General features: G+C 40.8%; 1 protein-coding gene across 1 annotated transcript; it reads right to left on the bottom strand.

Annotated features, from left to right (window-relative positions):
• Window positions 1-16243: 16243 nt before the first annotated feature.
• LOC125247999 (uncharacterized protein F54H12.2-like) lies at window positions 16244-17551 on the bottom strand. Its single transcript, XM_048159551.1, has one exon. It carries the CDS (start codon window positions 17549-17551, stop codon window positions 16244-16246), a length of 1308 nt encoding a protein of 435 aa, XP_048015508.1.
• Between the last annotated feature and the right edge of the window lie 211 nt (window positions 17552-17762).

Here is a 17762-nt window from a genome sequence, read left to right as displayed (position 1 = left end):
AGTGTCTAAGAGAAGGCGTACTTCATCTTTTTATCCAAAGAGCAATGATAGTTTACGCTATTCCAACCAGTGCAGCATTCTTGCTTACTGTTGTTTTACAGCGCTTGTTAATTATTGAAATATAAGTATAAATAAAAAAAATTAATATATTGAAATATAAAGTTAGTAATGTTGTAATGATTTGACATAACAGGCCTAACAATTCACAAATACTGATATGCAAACTAGCTGCAGCTAGCAATTTTGGTGTGATTACTGAAGGTAAAATGGCTGGTGCACATGTAGCATGTGTGAGCAGTACTCTGCTAAAAAAAAAAAAAGACCAGACCACATTGCACATCTAAAAGTATGTAAATAGGCCACTCACCATTTCTGCGGTGTAACAATACCATGCACAACTTTTTCTTCTTCTTTACATGTTTTATGGTGGTTGGAAGACCAGCTTAGATGGTGCATTTACCACCGCCAACTGGACCGGAGTGTGAAGCATTCACGTTGAGCTCACGCTTTACACACATGCTGAGGATCACAGTATGAGGATCAGATGAACTCACGTTGAGCTCACGCTTTACACACATGCTGAGGATCACAGTATGAGGATCAGATGAACTCACGTTGAGCTCACGCTTTACACACATGCTGAGGATCACAGTATGAGGATCAGATGAACTCACGTTGAGCTCAAGATTTACACACATGCTGAGGATCACAGTATGAGGATCAGATGAACTCACGTTGAGCTCACGCTTTACACACATGCTGAGGATCACAGTATGAGGATCAGATGAACTCACGTTGAGCTCACGCTTTACACACATGCTGAGGATCACAGTATGAGGATCAGATGAACTCACGTTGAGCTCACGCTTTACACACATGCTGAGGATCACAGTATGAGGATCAGATGAACTCACGTTGAGCTCACGCTTTACACACATGCTGAGGATCACAGTATGAGGATCAGATGAACTCACGTTGAGCTCACGCTTTACACACATGCTGAGGATCACAGTATGAGGATCAGATGAACTCACGTTGAGCTCAAGATTTACACACATGCTGAGGATCACAGTATGAGGATCAGATGAACTCACGTTGAGCTCACGCTTTACACACATGCTGAGGATCACAGTATGAGGATCAGATGAACTCACGTTGAGCTCACGCTTTACACACATGCTGAGGATCACAGTATGAGGATCAGATGAACTCACGTTGAGCTCACGCTTTACACACATGCTGAGGATCACAGTATGAGGATCAGATGAACTCACGTTGAGCTCACGCTTTACACACATGCTGAGGATCACAGTATGAGGATCAGATGAACTCACGTTGAGCTCACGCTTTACACACATGCTGAGGATCACAGTATGAGGATCAGATGAACTCACGTTGAGCTCACGCTTTACACACATGCTGAGGATCACAGTATGAGGATCAGATGAACTCACGTTGAGCTCACGCTTTACACACATGCTGATGATCACAGTATGAGGATCAGATGAACTCACGTTGAGCTCACGCTTTACACACATGCTGAGGATCACAGTATGAGGATTGTGTGATGTCACTGTGATCATCGCATGATCTCACGTGTTGACTGGGATGCCTTCAACACACAGTCAGAGCTACACACACCTCAGTATCCACATTATTATGTAACACAGAAGTAAGATATTTTCTGTGAAAGTGTGAGACTTCAGATTCATTAGGCACCAGTAAATAACTAATGAATAACAAAGTGCAGTAAACAGTAGAAGTATTTGTGTTACAAACCACTGTGTTTATAATTACTACAATACATTAAAATAATATGGTAAAAAATTTTGCAACATCAAGCTGAATAACAAGTTGTTTTGTACAGCTAAAAATAACTGGAGGTGAATGACTGTCACGAATCCTGTCAGTTCCGGACTACATTTCCCATCATCCCCCCTGTCAATCACATGCACTCACTCCACCTATCACCTGTTGCCACATCCACCCTAGCACACCACACTGATCACCACACCCAGCTGCAGCTCATTATCAGGACTATAAAGGACTCACACTCACACCACCAGTTTGCGAAGTCTTGATTAGACCTGATCGACCTAGCCTGTACGACTATGCTCACTGTAAATAAAAGCTTGCATATGGATCTCCGCCTCAGTCCCGCTTCGTTACAATGACAAACCACACATTCAACTTGAAAATGGCTGTGCTGCTCTTATACGCTATACATAAAGTGGATAAACAGCAGTAGAAGACCTTTATAACTTTTTTGTTTGTTTCACTTTTTTTTAAAATCTTTTTTACTTCACCAATAATTTGCCATTTCTTTAAAATGAGACCAAACTTAAGTCTGACGCCAAAGTTTAAAACTTTTATGATAGTTTTTTTGACACTGACATTTTTGCACTCTATAGGACCTTAGAGTTTTAAGGGTTAAGTTTAATTTGTTTGGATTGTTCTTCAATCTCTTATTTTGTTTTTATTATTAAGAGGTTTGCACAAGAGTTAACTGTAAACTGTGCAAACATTAAACTTTGCTGAAATTAACCCTCTACCGCACACATTATGATAAATCTATAGAAAAAAATATTTGAGTCTTTTTCTTTTCTTAGAATGGCGTAACTTGAAGTGCTGTAAAAAAAATTGGGGAAAAAAATATTATTTTAAGGTACTTTATGATATTAAATATGGCAACATATGGCAACAAAGTATAATAGTGGAAATAACTTTAGTTATAAGTGTAAGTGTATACAGTTAATATTTTTCCTCAGAAATGTTGTTTGTATTGAATCAATTGGTGCTATTAGAAGCTTTAGCAGTAAATATAAACATCTTATACATATTTTCCAACATCTTGGGCTTTTATTTATTCCATTCTCTTTTGCTGAATAATGCTGTCACGGAAAGAATGACAGATGCAATTGCAAGTTAATCTCTTTATTAGAGCTTCACACCAGAGTTAGTCAGCAAACAAGAAAGACAGTAGCAGGAGAGTGGTGACGCAGGGACTTCGATGGGCAGCTGGAATCCTGAGGTGAAGTGAGAAGGTGTCGTGAGCCCCTGAGTCCGTGAGTCCGTGAGTCCGTGAATCCGTGAGTGCAATCCAGAGAGAGAGTCCGACGAAGAACAGGAACAGGAAACAATGACGAGGTAATCCACTCTGGGGAACAAACAAACACGAGAGAACACAGGACACAACACCAGGACTCCAAACAACGATCTGACAAACACGAGACGAAAGACAAGGCGTTAAATAGGCAGATGGTAATTGCACACTGTAGGGTCTGCACAGTCTCAAGGATGAGCAGGTCCCACCATAAACTGTGTTTAAGTCTCAATTCATGGAGACTTTGGTTTGTAAATCTTACATTGATTCCGGACCGGCAGACACTAATGGATCACGAGACTCTTTTTTATGACTATTTTGATAAGTCCCAAACCTCTCCTCTGTGACTTCAAAGGAGATGCGAACACCACGGATCGGGTTTCGAGGAGACAGGCCCGAATTCCAAACGGTCATAAAAAGGAAAATACACGCACGCACACACAGACACACACACATACAAAAGCCCTACATAAAGACTGTATACACAAATATTATACCTGCAAATATGAATGTATCTGCCATTATGGTGCTTGTTGCATGTATGTGTTACTAATGTAGAATCGTAGAATTGACTGTAGTAGGTTAGTTTTCATGTTAAACGATAGTATTAGAGTAGAAAGTGTATCTTCTTTATGTGATGAGCGACACCTGTCGAGTTTGGTCTCTCCGTAAAGCTGTGAGTCCGAGCTATTCACCCATGTACGTTACATGTCTGTCAAATGCATCGTTCAATGTTTAATAGTACTATGAAGAAAATGCACCGATTTGACATACCATAAATTAACCCGGGGGACAGGACAAAGGGATGTGGAAAACCGCCAAATTGCAACGCTATCATTGGAGGACGTTATCAGGAAGGCATTCTGGTCTGTTGTCTTTAAAATACCACAATGCACTTTAGATGCACAAGTTTTCCTGCACAAGTTCCTGCCGTAGAGACGGACTCTCTTCTTTATCTTCCGGTCATCTTACTTCCAGTTAAGCCTTCGTCTGAAACTTCGCTGAAGATCACCTCCTGAAGGACCAACCACCACACTGAGCGCTCCGAAACTCTAAGCACCACAACGAACCTACATGCAAGTATTTGTTAAGATTTTAAATACTGGGTTTCCTTGCTGGCTCTTCAAGGTTGACTGTTGGAATTGGCCATTCTTTGATCATCTCTCTTTCTGACTTTTACTTTCACTTTGTATGTATCTATGTCTACTTGTGTACATTTATCCGTATAACCTTTGTATTACCCGTTCCGTATATTAAACACGTCATATCCATGCTTTTGTTCACTTGCTAATTTAACAACAACCAAGTCACTTTAACGTTCTGATCCTAATATCCTTGCTTTACGTTTGGATGCTATCACAGAAATTTATCCTCGTGGCCTGAGTATAACATTTCTGTCGTAATAGTCTGTGGATAACTTACCGGTTTGCTGGACGGACCGATAGCTTTCTACATAATTATTAAACTAGAACTGATCATATATGTGAGTAGTTATTACCCTGGGACATGTGTCAAAAAGTGATTTATTGCTTCCGGTACCACGCCCTTCCGGACCACCCATGTCGTCCCCCTCCCCCACATGACCTTGAGTGTCCAGCTGTGTCAACACAACCTTTGACCCCGATGTCATTGACCTATGACCTCCGGATATTAGGATGAATGTAATGTTGTTTGTGTTTGTCCATCTGGCTGTTGACCTATGACCTCCGGATATTAGGATGAATGTAATGTTGTTTGTGTTTGTCCATCTGGATGTTGACCCGTGACCTCCGGGAGTGAATGATCGTTTGACCCGGTTGTTTGAACAGATATTTCGGGGCTGTCGCATTCCGTCACAGGGGCTTTTGTATGTGGACATCCTCTTCGTCTCAATGAGAAAAAATAATATTTTACCAATAGGGTCAATGCAATATACGCGCTCTCTCTCTCTCTCTCTCTCTCTTTCTCGTCACACACGTAATACAGATCTATTTAAAATAAATGAAAATATATTTATATATAATATATTAAACTGAATAATGAACAACATTGGAACAATCCAATCCCTCTCCCACTCTCTCTCTCGGTCTTTCCAAGTGAGCAGCTCACACCCAGCCAGGCAGTGACAACAATGGGCCATGCTGCATTCTATGGGACCCTTAGTCTGTTACCTTTTCCAGAGAAAATGTTCAAAATGTTTAAATATGTTCTTAAAAATCTTTAAAGTTTTAATAAATCTTCCTATAAGGGTGATGCTTAAAATAAATCTCTGTATGTTTAAAAATGAGCTAGGAATATTGAGTGATTTGATTTAAAATGATTCCAGATATAAAGTCTCTATGTGTTGGACATACCCTATTAGGGATGAACATTAGGGATGAGATTTACACACATTACACTGAATAATAATAATAATCAAACATCTTACTAAATAATATAGTTTTAGCTAGATGAAAATATAAAAAATATCTTACACATCTTACTAAATAATAATATAGTTTTAGCTGGATGAAAATAATAATATCTTACATTTCCAGGGATCAGGAAATGTAATTCCTTTAAACATCATGAAGTTTTAATACTTATAATCCGCCTCTCTCTCTCTCTCTCTCTCTCTCTCTCGCTCTCTCACACACACACACACACACACACACACACACACACACATACACGCAGTATCGTAGTAAACGTTTTCATTTTTTTTTATTTTCAAAAATATCATTTAGTATAATTTTAAAAGGTGTTTTGCAAATGGGGGATACATTTTGTTTTTAGTTTATACTGAAATCTAAAAATCTCTCACTGACTCTCTCTCTCTCTCTCTCACACACACACACACACACACACACACACACACACACACATACACGCAGTATCGTAGTAAACGTTTTCACAGAACAGGATAACACATCGTTCCAATAGACCACCTCATATTCATCCCAATACAATTAGTGACTATTTAAGGATGCCCAAAATGTTTATGGCTTTTTATAACAATAATCCCAATACAATGGGTGTCTGTTTAAGGATGCTGAAAATGTTTATGGTTTGTTACCACAAACATCCCAATACAATAGGCAACTGTTTAACACCGCTGAGATATTTACATAGCGCTGTTCTCACAAGAGACGCGTGAACCCAGGTGGTCTACCAAGAGAGTTTTGCACGGGCCTCTGGCGCCATCTTTTGGACACTGATGAAAAGGCCAGTCTGAGCGAAACGTAATGTTAGGTATAATCTGATCTATTTTTTAACAATATATATATATATATATATATATATATATATATATATATATATATAGGCTCTGTGATCAATCTCCCAACGGATCTGCCATTATATAAAAACAGTAAATTATAATACTATAAGCAATCACAATTATAAGTTATTTGTAATTTTGAATTTTGAATTTGGTAATATCTATCTATCTATAATCTAAATAATATGATATATAGTTACTGCTACAGTTATTATATATATATCTTTACACCAGTTTATCTATATGCTTGTTTATAGTTATATGAAAAACTCTGTCAAATGTTTTCATTATTTGAGTAATTTCGTGACGCAACACGGGGTCGCCCACCCCTACAGCCCCAGCTGGGGTTAAAAGCGGGTCATCCGAGTCCGACTTTCACAGTCTTTTCACATCTTTATTGAAACTCTGCCAGAAGTCTTCCAGAAGCTACTTCGTTGTCCAGAAGAAAATGTTCACGAGGTAAGAATATTTCTTTTAATTTTGCTGTCTTGATGTGTTGAAATTGCTATCGTTCATTTTTACTTTACGAGGTTGTTGCGATATAGGATTTTCAAAAAAGCAATGTTTTACTTTTGTCCTCAATATAGCGTGATTGTATTTTTCTACATTACAAATATATCATGATCAAATAATTAAAACATAACTGCATGCGCAGACTTTTATTTACGGTCAATGCCGTTTTCCTGTTCCGGGTTATGCCGTTATCAACTTGGTTTTAAGTAATGATTTTTGGTTCTGATCAGTTTCTGTTACGGTTTTAGTACGATTCAAACATAAATAGTGGTGTTTGATGTGATTTTACACAAATGTTTTAAACGTAATGTTAATGTTTAATGTTTTTCGGGAGTGATATACATTTTTGGGGCACGAGATGGAGCCATTTTGTTATTCTGTTTGATTCCCAGTACATGCTATTCCCTTTTTGGGCACAAGATGGAGCCATTTTGCCACCTGTTTGATTCCCAGTAAATTTAATTCTGGTTTGGATGCTAAATACAGGCATTTCTGCATGTGCTGTGTTCTTGGTATTTCTACATTTTTTAAAAGTAAACATATTATATTGTATTTTGGATTACTGTACATGCTTTAACATGATATGTAAATGTTTAATGTTTTCGGGAGTGCTATTCACTTTTTTGGCACAAGATGGAGCCATTTTGCCACCTGTTTGATCCCCAGTAAATTTAATTCTGGTTTTGGATGCTAAATACAGGCATTTCTGCATGTGCTGTGTTCTTGGTATTTCTACATTTTTTAAAAGTAAACATATTATATTGTATTTTGGATTACTGTACATGCTTTAACATGATATGTACATGTTTAATGTTTTTTTTTTTTTGGCTACAAGATGGAGCCATTTTGCCACCTGTTTGATTCCCAGTAAATTTAATTCTGGTTTTGGATGCTAAATACAGGCATTTCTGCATGTGCTGTGTTCTTGGTATTTCTACATTTTTTAAAAGTAAACATATTATATTGTATTTTGGATTACTGTACATGCTTTAACATGATATGTAAATGTTTAATGTTTTCGGGAGTGCTATTCACTTTTTTGGCCACAAGATGGAGCCATTTTGTTATTCTGTTTGATTCCCAGTACATGCTATTCCCTTTTTGGGCACAAGATGGAGCCATTTTGCCACCTGTTTGATTCCCAGTAAATTTAATTCTGGTTTGGATGCTAAATACAGGCATTTCTGCATATGTTGTGCTAGTTCTTAATAATAATAATAATATGCATAAATATGTGAAATTAGTCTGACATTGAATCAACCGTTTTAACAGGTCTATTTGCCCGTAGGTTCAAACATCGAACTGAATGCTTTTGATTCAATTGACTTTTGTGAGTAAACATTATTATTTTTACTTTTACTTCTGTTCATGTAAATTACAAAATTACAAATGTCATCTGTCTTATTTTACAGTAACAACACCAACATTTAACATAGGCGGCGCAGAACCCGGGTAAATACATGTTCTCACGTAATATGTAAATCATAAAAATTACAATTGTCATTTGTCTTATTTGCAGTATCAGACCAGGCATTTGTTGCAGAAACCTCAGACAATGGTAAATATATGCTCTCATGTGATATGGTTTTAGTAATGTTTATGTCAAATCAGCATGTCAAATTTTCATATCTATTTTGAAAGTAATTGAAATATGTGATAATATGTTTTGTTTTAATTTAGAATTAATCCAGCTAGTCACACAACCAGGCTTTATAGATCTCACACAAGAGCAAGGAGGGGCCGAAAGGCAGGACCAGGGCGCCACCCCCAGTGAGATCGTATTAAGAAATGGTACCCCGCCTATAACGCCGTCATCAAGAAACAATGACGTTGTAATATCTAACGCAGACGCAATAGACCTTACTTCAGATGAAGATCTTCAGGGTGATGACTACGAACCACCCGCAAAGAAAAGAATCATTGGTGTCGTCACCCCTATGAGGATACATATACCCTCGGTAAATGACGGTAAAGAACATTATTCATTATTTTAGGTTCATTGACTGAAATAATCCTGAAAATATGAAGTATAGGTGAAAATCTTGACGTTATCTGCTATTTTTTACAGAAAGACAAACGTCGGCGAGTGTACTAAGATGGTCTGATTCACAGCTAAATGCTTGGGACCAGGCGTCATGGGCAAGCGAAGATGACGCACCAACGAGAGGCGGCCAAACCCCGTATCCATCACAAGAAGAACCAGTAGAACAAGACCAAGAACCTGCACACGAACACACACATGAACAAGAACAAGACCAAGAAGATCAAGAAGAAGAAGGAGAAGACGGCAACGTGTCAGTGGCTTCGAGCAATAGTTCATCTCGAGGTCACCAGCGCAGTGAGCGCATTGAAGCAACGCTCAATCATACCCTTACCGAAGTGCTGGCAATACACACGCGTATGGATGGAATTGAAACCCGTTTGGATGATATTATCCGCCTTTTAAATGAGCAGATGACAATGAATGAGAGAGGGTTCGGGTGTGTACTATCTAACGGTAATGAAAATCTGAGAGAGAAAAGACTGATGGTGGATCTTCTATGTGCAACTCACAGAGGATGTACAAGAGATCAGACATTTTCACAATTGAATGTTTGTCTGTTTTATTACACTATGATTTGTATATTCTTTCACCTGTTATGAATTTTAAAATTTCCGTCTGAATGTTTTTATATTTTGTAGCAAACCGTTTTGATACCATTACTGTTTTTGAACAAAATAAATATTAAAATGGCCGATGAGAAATGTTTTTGTGGAGACAAAATGCATTCCTGTCAACCAGACCATTCTCTCACAGAGCTGTTACAGCGTGAGCTTGACTTGCATACTGATAACTCTGACCAAAGGTGTGATAGATTACGACAGATGTTAAATATGTATCCAGAATCTGTAGAAATGTCTTTAAATGATGTTTCGTTACAACGTTCTTATAATTTGGATGATTTAGAAATGTTTGTAGCACAATCACACACCGTTGACCTGTGTGATCGATTACAGAGTTTATTAAATGACAACTCCATACCCAACGTACAAGATGGTGCCTGGTCTAAATAATGGCTCAAAATGTAATGATCCTACACTCTCCACAGATAGCGGCGGCAATATCCCTCCATCATCTATCGGTGATGCTACCCCTACCGGTACCGAAAATTCTGATCAGCCAACGTCTGACAACTCAGCTCGCCCAACAGGTAATCAGGCTGTTGAACTCCCGTCCAGTAGTATTACCGATAGACCTCAGACACAACGTCCCGACATTGACGCACTGATTAGACACGGTGGTTCCGTAAACGGATATCATGTTTTACCAAGACCACGCTTCAACAGCGTACAATTGCGTAGGACGATGAATCTGAGAGAAATCAACTCTAATGATTTGGCCTCATATCATAATTTTTTACACAATACCTTCAGCGATATAGTGACGTTTGCGCGAGATATTGGTGGAGACGGGTGTGTTATCAATTTATCCATGTCCGCTCCTTCTTTGAGAACTCCCATTAATACTGTTTTAACATCAGGGAGTAATTATGACGTCGGTATGTTTCTGGATCAATTTGAAAAAGTTTTACAGAGTGACGACCAGATATTGACGGATGACTCGGTCGAGATTGATGCGAACATAGCCATTAACAGACAAGGCGGTGGTCGGGTACGGTCGCAAACTCACCGATTTGGCTTGTCACGAGGTGATTAAGCGTAAAAAAATGTCGTTATTCTGCCCGTTAAACATCTCGAATAATCTATGTTTCTCCATCTGTCTCGCTCATTTTCTCAACCCCCAGTTACCCGAGAGCGAACTAGAAAGAATGGCGACCATTATCCACAACAATGCGGGGTTCTCCATCCACAATAAAATTGGACTGGACAACATAGCGTCGTTCGAAACCCTGTTAGGTATCAAAATCGTCGTTTTTTACAGACCGACCGCCGGTACGATAGAAACATTCAAAAATCAGGATGAACCTCATCCTAAAACAGTATGCCTCTATCTGCATGACGCTCATTACTACATGATACTGAATTTGACGGCATTCATAGGCGCTGATTACGTGTGTGAATTTTGTTATAAAGGTTACACAAATCGCAGAGATCATCATTGTAACTACGTATGTAACGTGTGTCATGACCCCGAATGTCACAGATTCCCTAAAAAACCGGTGCACTGTCCCGATTGCCTGCGTTTCTGTAACTCCGCTTACTGCTACGAAATGCATAAAAAACCTACCCCAGATGGAGGTAATCCTCCGTGCGATGTTATAAAATATTGCAAACTATGCAACAGGCGATACACTGTTGCTAGAAAACCGCACGAATGCGCCCCTCATCGATGTGTACATTGTCACGAAGTTCTTCAACCTCTCGGTGTACATAACTGTTTCATACAGCCTCTTACACCCAAGCAACCCTCCACAAATTACATTTTCTACGATTTCGAAACTCGTTATGAAAATGGGAAACACGTCGCCAATTTTGTTTGCGCAATCACTTTTAACGGAAAGAGATTTGTAGCCGAAGGCGTCGACTGCATCGCGAAGCTAATCACCCGATTCAGGCAACCCAGATATAAAGGGTACTGTTTCATTGCCCATTACGCGTCTAGATTCGACTCCTTTCTAATTCTGGAGTATTTTTGCAAAGCGGGTCTTAAGCTCGACGTCATAATGCAGGGATGTAAATTAATCTTCATGTATGATGACGCTTTTGACCAGCGGTATATTGACAGCTATGCATTTATCCCAATGGCCCTCTCAAAGATGCCTTCTGCGTTAAACCTGAGCACCGTAGAAAAAGGCTACTTCCCACATCTTTTCAACAGAGTCGAAAATGAGAGTTATGTCGGCCCCTACCCTGACAAGAAGTACTACAACTACGATAACATGTCCGATAAGGATCAGGCAAAGTTTGACGCGTGGTACGGCACAACTACTGATAAAGTGTTTAACTTTAAGAACGAGTTGTACGATTACGGCGTGAATGACGTCGTTTTGCTGCGCGAAGGGTGTATGAAATACCGCGAGGCATTCATAGAGTGCACCAAGCTCGATCCATTCGGATTCACGACGTTAGCAAGCTGTAGTATGGGAGTCTTCAAAACACACTATCTCGAAAAAGATACGCTGGCTCTGACGCATAACAATGCATACGTTCAACAGAGTAAGACGTACTCGAGCGCATCGATCGAATGGTTAGAGTTTGTAAAAAAGACTCGAAACGTCGACATTCATCACGCTTTAAACCACGGCGAAGTGTCGGTCGGTCGTTATTTTTTAGACGGCTACTTTGAGCAAAATGGGACTAGGCATGGGTTGGAATACAACGGATGTTTTTACCATGGACATTCGTGTCGCTTTGAACCTCATCAGAGACACCCCCTGTCGGGTGTAACCTATGGGGTTCTCAGGAGACGGTTTGACGACAAGGTTGAAATTCTGCAGAACGCATACGGTTTACAGATGGAAGTGATCTGGGAATGCGAATGGGACAAGATGAAAAAGACTGACCCTGCTGTGATGGAATTTATGAGCACTTATTCCGCCCCAGAGAGGTTGAAGCCGCGAGAGGCGTTGTTCGGCGGACGTACGAACGCATATAAACTCTACCACAAAACGCGCGAAACTGAGAAAATAAGTTACTTGGATTTTACCAGTTTATACCCGTTTTGTCAGGCTAGAAAAAGCTATCCGATCGGTCATCCTCAAATCATTTTCAAAGATTTTGAACCTATCGAAAATTATTACGGTTTAATAAAAGCTACCGTCTACCCTCCGCGCAAATTATTGCATCCTGTTCTCCCTTACAGATGCAACGGTAAACTGATGTTCCCGTTATGTCGCACATGCGCTTGCGATCAAAACCAAACAACAAACTGCGACCACAACGACGAGGAGAGGGCGCTCGAGGGGTGTTGGGTCAGTATCGAACTTTTAAAAGCCATCGAGAAGGGGTACGTCGTCGCGAAAATAGACGAGGTATGGCACTTTCCGCAACAATCAGACACATTGTTTAGCGAATACGTAAAGACGTTTTTGCGGTTGAAACAACAAGCATCGGGGTACCCGTCAAACGTTGTCACAGACAGTGACAAAGAGACTTACATTCAGAGTTATTTTGAAAAAGAGGGGATACAACTTGATCCTGAACATATCAATCATAACCCCGCACAGAGGGTCCATCAACAAATTACTGTTAAACAGCCTTTGGGGGAGGTTCTCGATGAGGGAGGGGCTACCTCAAACCACGCTCGTGAACGATCCCGAACTTTTCACCAGAATAGTTTTTGGCGAAACCGAGACCATGACATATTTCACTTTTGTCTCGGACGACGTAGCGCTTGTCCAACATCGTCCTAAAAAGGGAGACGTTGTTGAGACTCGTGACATTAATGTATTTGTAGGTGCGTTTACAACCGCGCACGCTCGGTTGGAATTGTACCAACTCATGGACAAACTAGGCGACCGTCTCTTGTACTCCGACACAGACAGCGTCATTTTTGTGTCTAGGGACGGTGACTGGGAGCCACCTCTGGGTGATTATTTGGGGGAGCTGACAAATGAGATAGATGACGGTGATTATATCACAGAGTTTTGCTCCAGCGGCCCAAAATCTTACGGTTATCGCACGGCCAAAGGTAAAGTGTGCATGAAAGCTAAGGGTATAACGTTGAACGCTAAAAATTCCCAAGCCATCTGTCTGGATAGCCTTATCGGTCTGGTTGACGGTTATGTGACTTTGTCTGATGATACGCAATACATCCTGGCTCACACTGAAAACATTGTGAGGAATAAAAAGACGCTCACTTTGCATAACAAGTCAGTCGTTAAAAGGTTTAAGGTGGTGTATAATAAGCGCAGACTTCTGTCCGACTTCACCACCCTTCCTTATGGCTACTGAACCTACGATGCACAGAGGGTCCCGGGATGTTTCTGATTTTGATTTCAGACTTCAGTTCCCATTCAGTTGTGTGATAAGTGGACCTTCAAATTCAGGGAAGAGTTATTTTGTAAAAAAACTGTTGGAAAATGGCATGAATTTGATTTCTAAAAAAATTGAAAACATTGTTTTTTTGTATGATTGCTGGCAACCATTGTACGATGAATTACTTAAATTGTATGACATTAAATTTGTGGAAGGAATTCCCCCGTGTCTGGATGATGATGATTTACTACCTGTCAGTAAAACCAACCTACTCATTTTGGATGATTTGATGGGAGTGGCCTGCGGGAACAAGTCTGTCGAAAAGGCCTTTACGCAATTTGTGCACCACCGCAATCTCAGCGTTATATACATCACTCAAAACTTATTTGTCCAAGGTAAATCCAGCAGGACCATTAGCTTAAACACAAATTACTTAATTCTGTTTAAAAACCCGCGGGATGCCAATCAAGTGGCTGTGCTAGGACGGCAGATGTACCCCGGAAACGCCAAATACTTCATGGAGTGTTATCAAGATGCTACGAGTCAACCTTTCGGCTATCTAATGATAGACTATAAAGCAAAAACTCCTGAACAATTTCGCCTCAGAACGGGGTTGCTTTCCAACCACCAAGTGGTTTATCTCCAGAAAAAACGAAGGACGTGACAGTCGCTATGTCGGCCAGACTTTGTAAACATCTCCCGCTATTAAAACTGCTACATAAATCGACGCCTAAACAACGCCGTCTTATTTTACAATCGGCATCCGACGAACTCATTTTAACATTGTGCGAAGTCGCTCTTAACATACTCTATGGCACGATTCCTATCAACCGTCAGCAGTACGAAAAACTGAAGAGGAGGAAATCGGAAATTAAATTTGTTACCAATAAAAAAATTGGTATATCTGCCAAGAAGCGCATTTTCAACCAGACTGGCGGTTTTCTTTTACCTCTCCTGAGTGTCGCTGTGCCCTTTATTTCAAGCTTAATAGCGTCTAGACAGGGCTGACGATGGAATACGCCGAGAAGATGTATTTAGTGCCTCAACACCAACTGGAAAAGCTGAGAAATGAAAATGTTCGTGAGAATATTCAACAGACCGTTGAGAACGATCTGGATACAACCATAAGAAGTATTCTACAGAGGTCTGATTTGAATCAATACGAAAAAGCCAAACTCTATACAAACACCCTGAGCAGGTTTTTGGCACTCGTTAAACAAGGCAATCGTGAGAGTAGCGTTTTAACCCTTTCACTACCTCATTCCGAGCCCACCCATAAAGACGACCGCGGTCCTACCGACGATGGCCACAACGGCAATGTGGAAGATGTCGCGACCGAAGTTCTGAAGAATGTACCATCAAGGAGCGCGAAAAATACGCGCTACATATTAGACAAAATGTCTAAAGCTAAAGAGATCAGCGATTGGAACGAGTCGGGGGAGTTTGTGTTCAAGGGTAAAGTTATACCGGGGTCACACATGTTTGATTTGATAAAAAATATCACTGCTCCGCACAAGGTACGGGATGACCAAAGACCCGTAGGATGGACCAAGTTTCTACAAGCATTTGGGGAATTAAACATTCCATTTTCTACAGTGCCGAATCATCATGTTAGACAAACGATTCATTCTTTAAAGAGTAAACCACGCGCCGACGGCACTGAGTATGGTCCCCAAGCTAAAAAGCCAAAAAAGAAAAAATTCCCCCACTCATCGTCTCCGCGATCAGAGGATTCATCGTTTAAGTCGCATTCTTTCGATCGTGGACAGTGGTTAGAATTTTAAGGTTTCTTTATTTTGTTAATATTGGAATAACTAAATGCACTGTTCATGTACCGGATGTTTGCATGTAAAATAAAAGACAAGAGAAAGATTCCCGTTTAAGCGTTTTTATTCGTTTATATACTAAACAATCACATTGTTAATTTGATCAATCAACCACAGTCCGTAGAAGTATTACAAGATTGTACACATTGAATACACAGACTTAATTTTTCATTACAAACATTCGGCCTTAATCTTTTCACAAAGAGCCTGACCATTTTATCATTTTTAATATAATCGTCGCTGTAGAGCCTCAGCACATTGTCATAGTCGACACCTCTGGCCATGTGGTACAGAAAAAACACGCAGTGCTGTCCGCACGCATCCGATGTAAAATCTTGGACTCGTCTGGCTGAATATAGGGTGGTAGCGGAGTTGGTTGTTAGAAATGTTTTGATGGTGGGTGGAAAGAGATCACTGTCCGGAGGGTTGCCATAACTATCGAAAAAACAACTAGGTCCGTCCTCATCCAAATAAACAGCGGTCCAGTGTTCGCCCGGCATGTGGGCCGGATCCGTATTAATTATCGTCATTGCAGGTAAGTTCGTTATCGGTACCGTAGGGAGTTGATCACACGGTAGAACACCGATAAAATGTGGTTTGCACATGATTTTTTCCATGACGGCGGTGAGTTGTACCGTGTTCATTTCAATAGTAATCGACCAGAACCTGTCTGCGGTTAGAGAGCTCCACGATGCTGTCAAAAACTGCGTAAACTATTAAATTAATAGTGCGCGGCAGTGGGTTTTTGAAACGGGCTTCGAGTCTGATGTTACCCGACTTGACGAGGGAGATGTGCTGACCGCAGTCTTCATCAGGTGTGAGGTTAAAGGCGTAAAGCGCGTATCCGTTCAGAAAATCATCGCGGTCGATAGATAACGGTTGGTTTTTAAGATGTCTACCCGTTGCCATAGCCAGCTGGTAAAATTCACGTACCGCCAGCCCCGCTGCAAAATCGGGTTGCAGCGGCTTTGCAGGGAATTGCTGTCCGTCGACGTAGACTGCCAGGTACTCCAAGTCATAATGTTTAAATGCAAAGGGGTTTTTCCCATAGTTTCCAGTGAATGAATCGTTATCAACCATAGCCAGAACTAAAGATTTTGGCAGTGTTCCTAAAAACAAATTTTCTTGATTTGAAACACGGCTGCCGGCCGGTATGGAGAAATTTTTTAGGCATACCCTGTCTATAGGGTACTTGGCCGTAGCCCCGAGTAAGGCCTGCGCGTGTCCTAGTCTAACGGATGGTGATACGGACACTTTCTTGACAAACAGTGACGCAGTCATGATTTTTAATTTGTAAGCGGGGTCACCAGTTTTCATCAGACAGAATTCATCCTTGCCTCTGATCATGCGAATTTTAATGTCAACGCCGTTCAGCATTAATTTTTCTTGAAAGAAAATGTCGCTGTGAATCGGCGCAAGTAGCTCGACAGTCTTGCTTTCGCTTGTGTATCGAGCTCTTTTTGTCAAGCCGGCGTTAGCGCCCGCGGGATCCGCCACGTCCATCTGACCGGCTGTATCTTTGTAAAACAGCCCCGCGGAGAAGAGTGATTCCAGCGCATCTTTACCGTAATTAATGAGGCTCTCGATTATGGCCCGGTATGGATAGGTACTCGAACTCTGAGATATCAGCCGATCACCAAGACTGACGTCGACTTGCGAAAATATAGTTGCTCCGGGGTAATTTATTAGACCGACCTTTGCGTCGTCCGCTAGGTCGCTGCCATCAGGGGCTGTGATTTTAAGCCGTAGATACACCAAGGTGTTATTTAGGTCCAAATAATCCTCGCCGGTTCCGGCGATAAAAAACTCCAACGGAGCAGAGTCCGATATAGCCGATAATGGAGGAACTTCTAAATAGCTGTTTTTCTCAATAACAGTTTGCGTTAGCGGGACCGTGAATAGGTCCAATTCAGACTTGATGCACTCGCCTGACATGCGGTGTAGTAAGGCCATGTTAGAAAATGGTTCGCTTAACTGATACGTTACGCTTCACAGACTTCTTACGCTTTCTACTACCGACTGCTAACTTCTTGAAGGAACGGGCTGTTTTCTTCTTTTTTGTCACGGTACGACCACGCCTCCTTATACCCGGAGGTTTAGATAGACTCTTTCGTGCCATTACCATCAAGCCTGATCCGCCTTGCGGTTTAGAGTCGTCGTTATT

The sequence above is a fragment of the Megalobrama amblycephala genome, linkage group LG15 (genome assembly GCF_018812025.1).
Source record: "Megalobrama amblycephala isolate DHTTF-2021 linkage group LG15, ASM1881202v1, whole genome shotgun sequence".
Lineage (NCBI taxonomy): Eukaryota > Metazoa > Chordata > Actinopteri > Cypriniformes > Xenocyprididae > Megalobrama > Megalobrama amblycephala.
The sequence above is the reverse complement of the archived record's forward strand: the minus strand, read 5'-3'. Positions and strand labels throughout refer to the sequence as shown.

Excerpts from the sequence above, each read along its gene's own strand:
- LOC125247999 (XM_048159551.1), bottom strand. The coding sequence starts at position 17,551 with ATGGCCTTACTACACCGCATGTCAGGCGAGTGCATCAAGTCTGAATTG.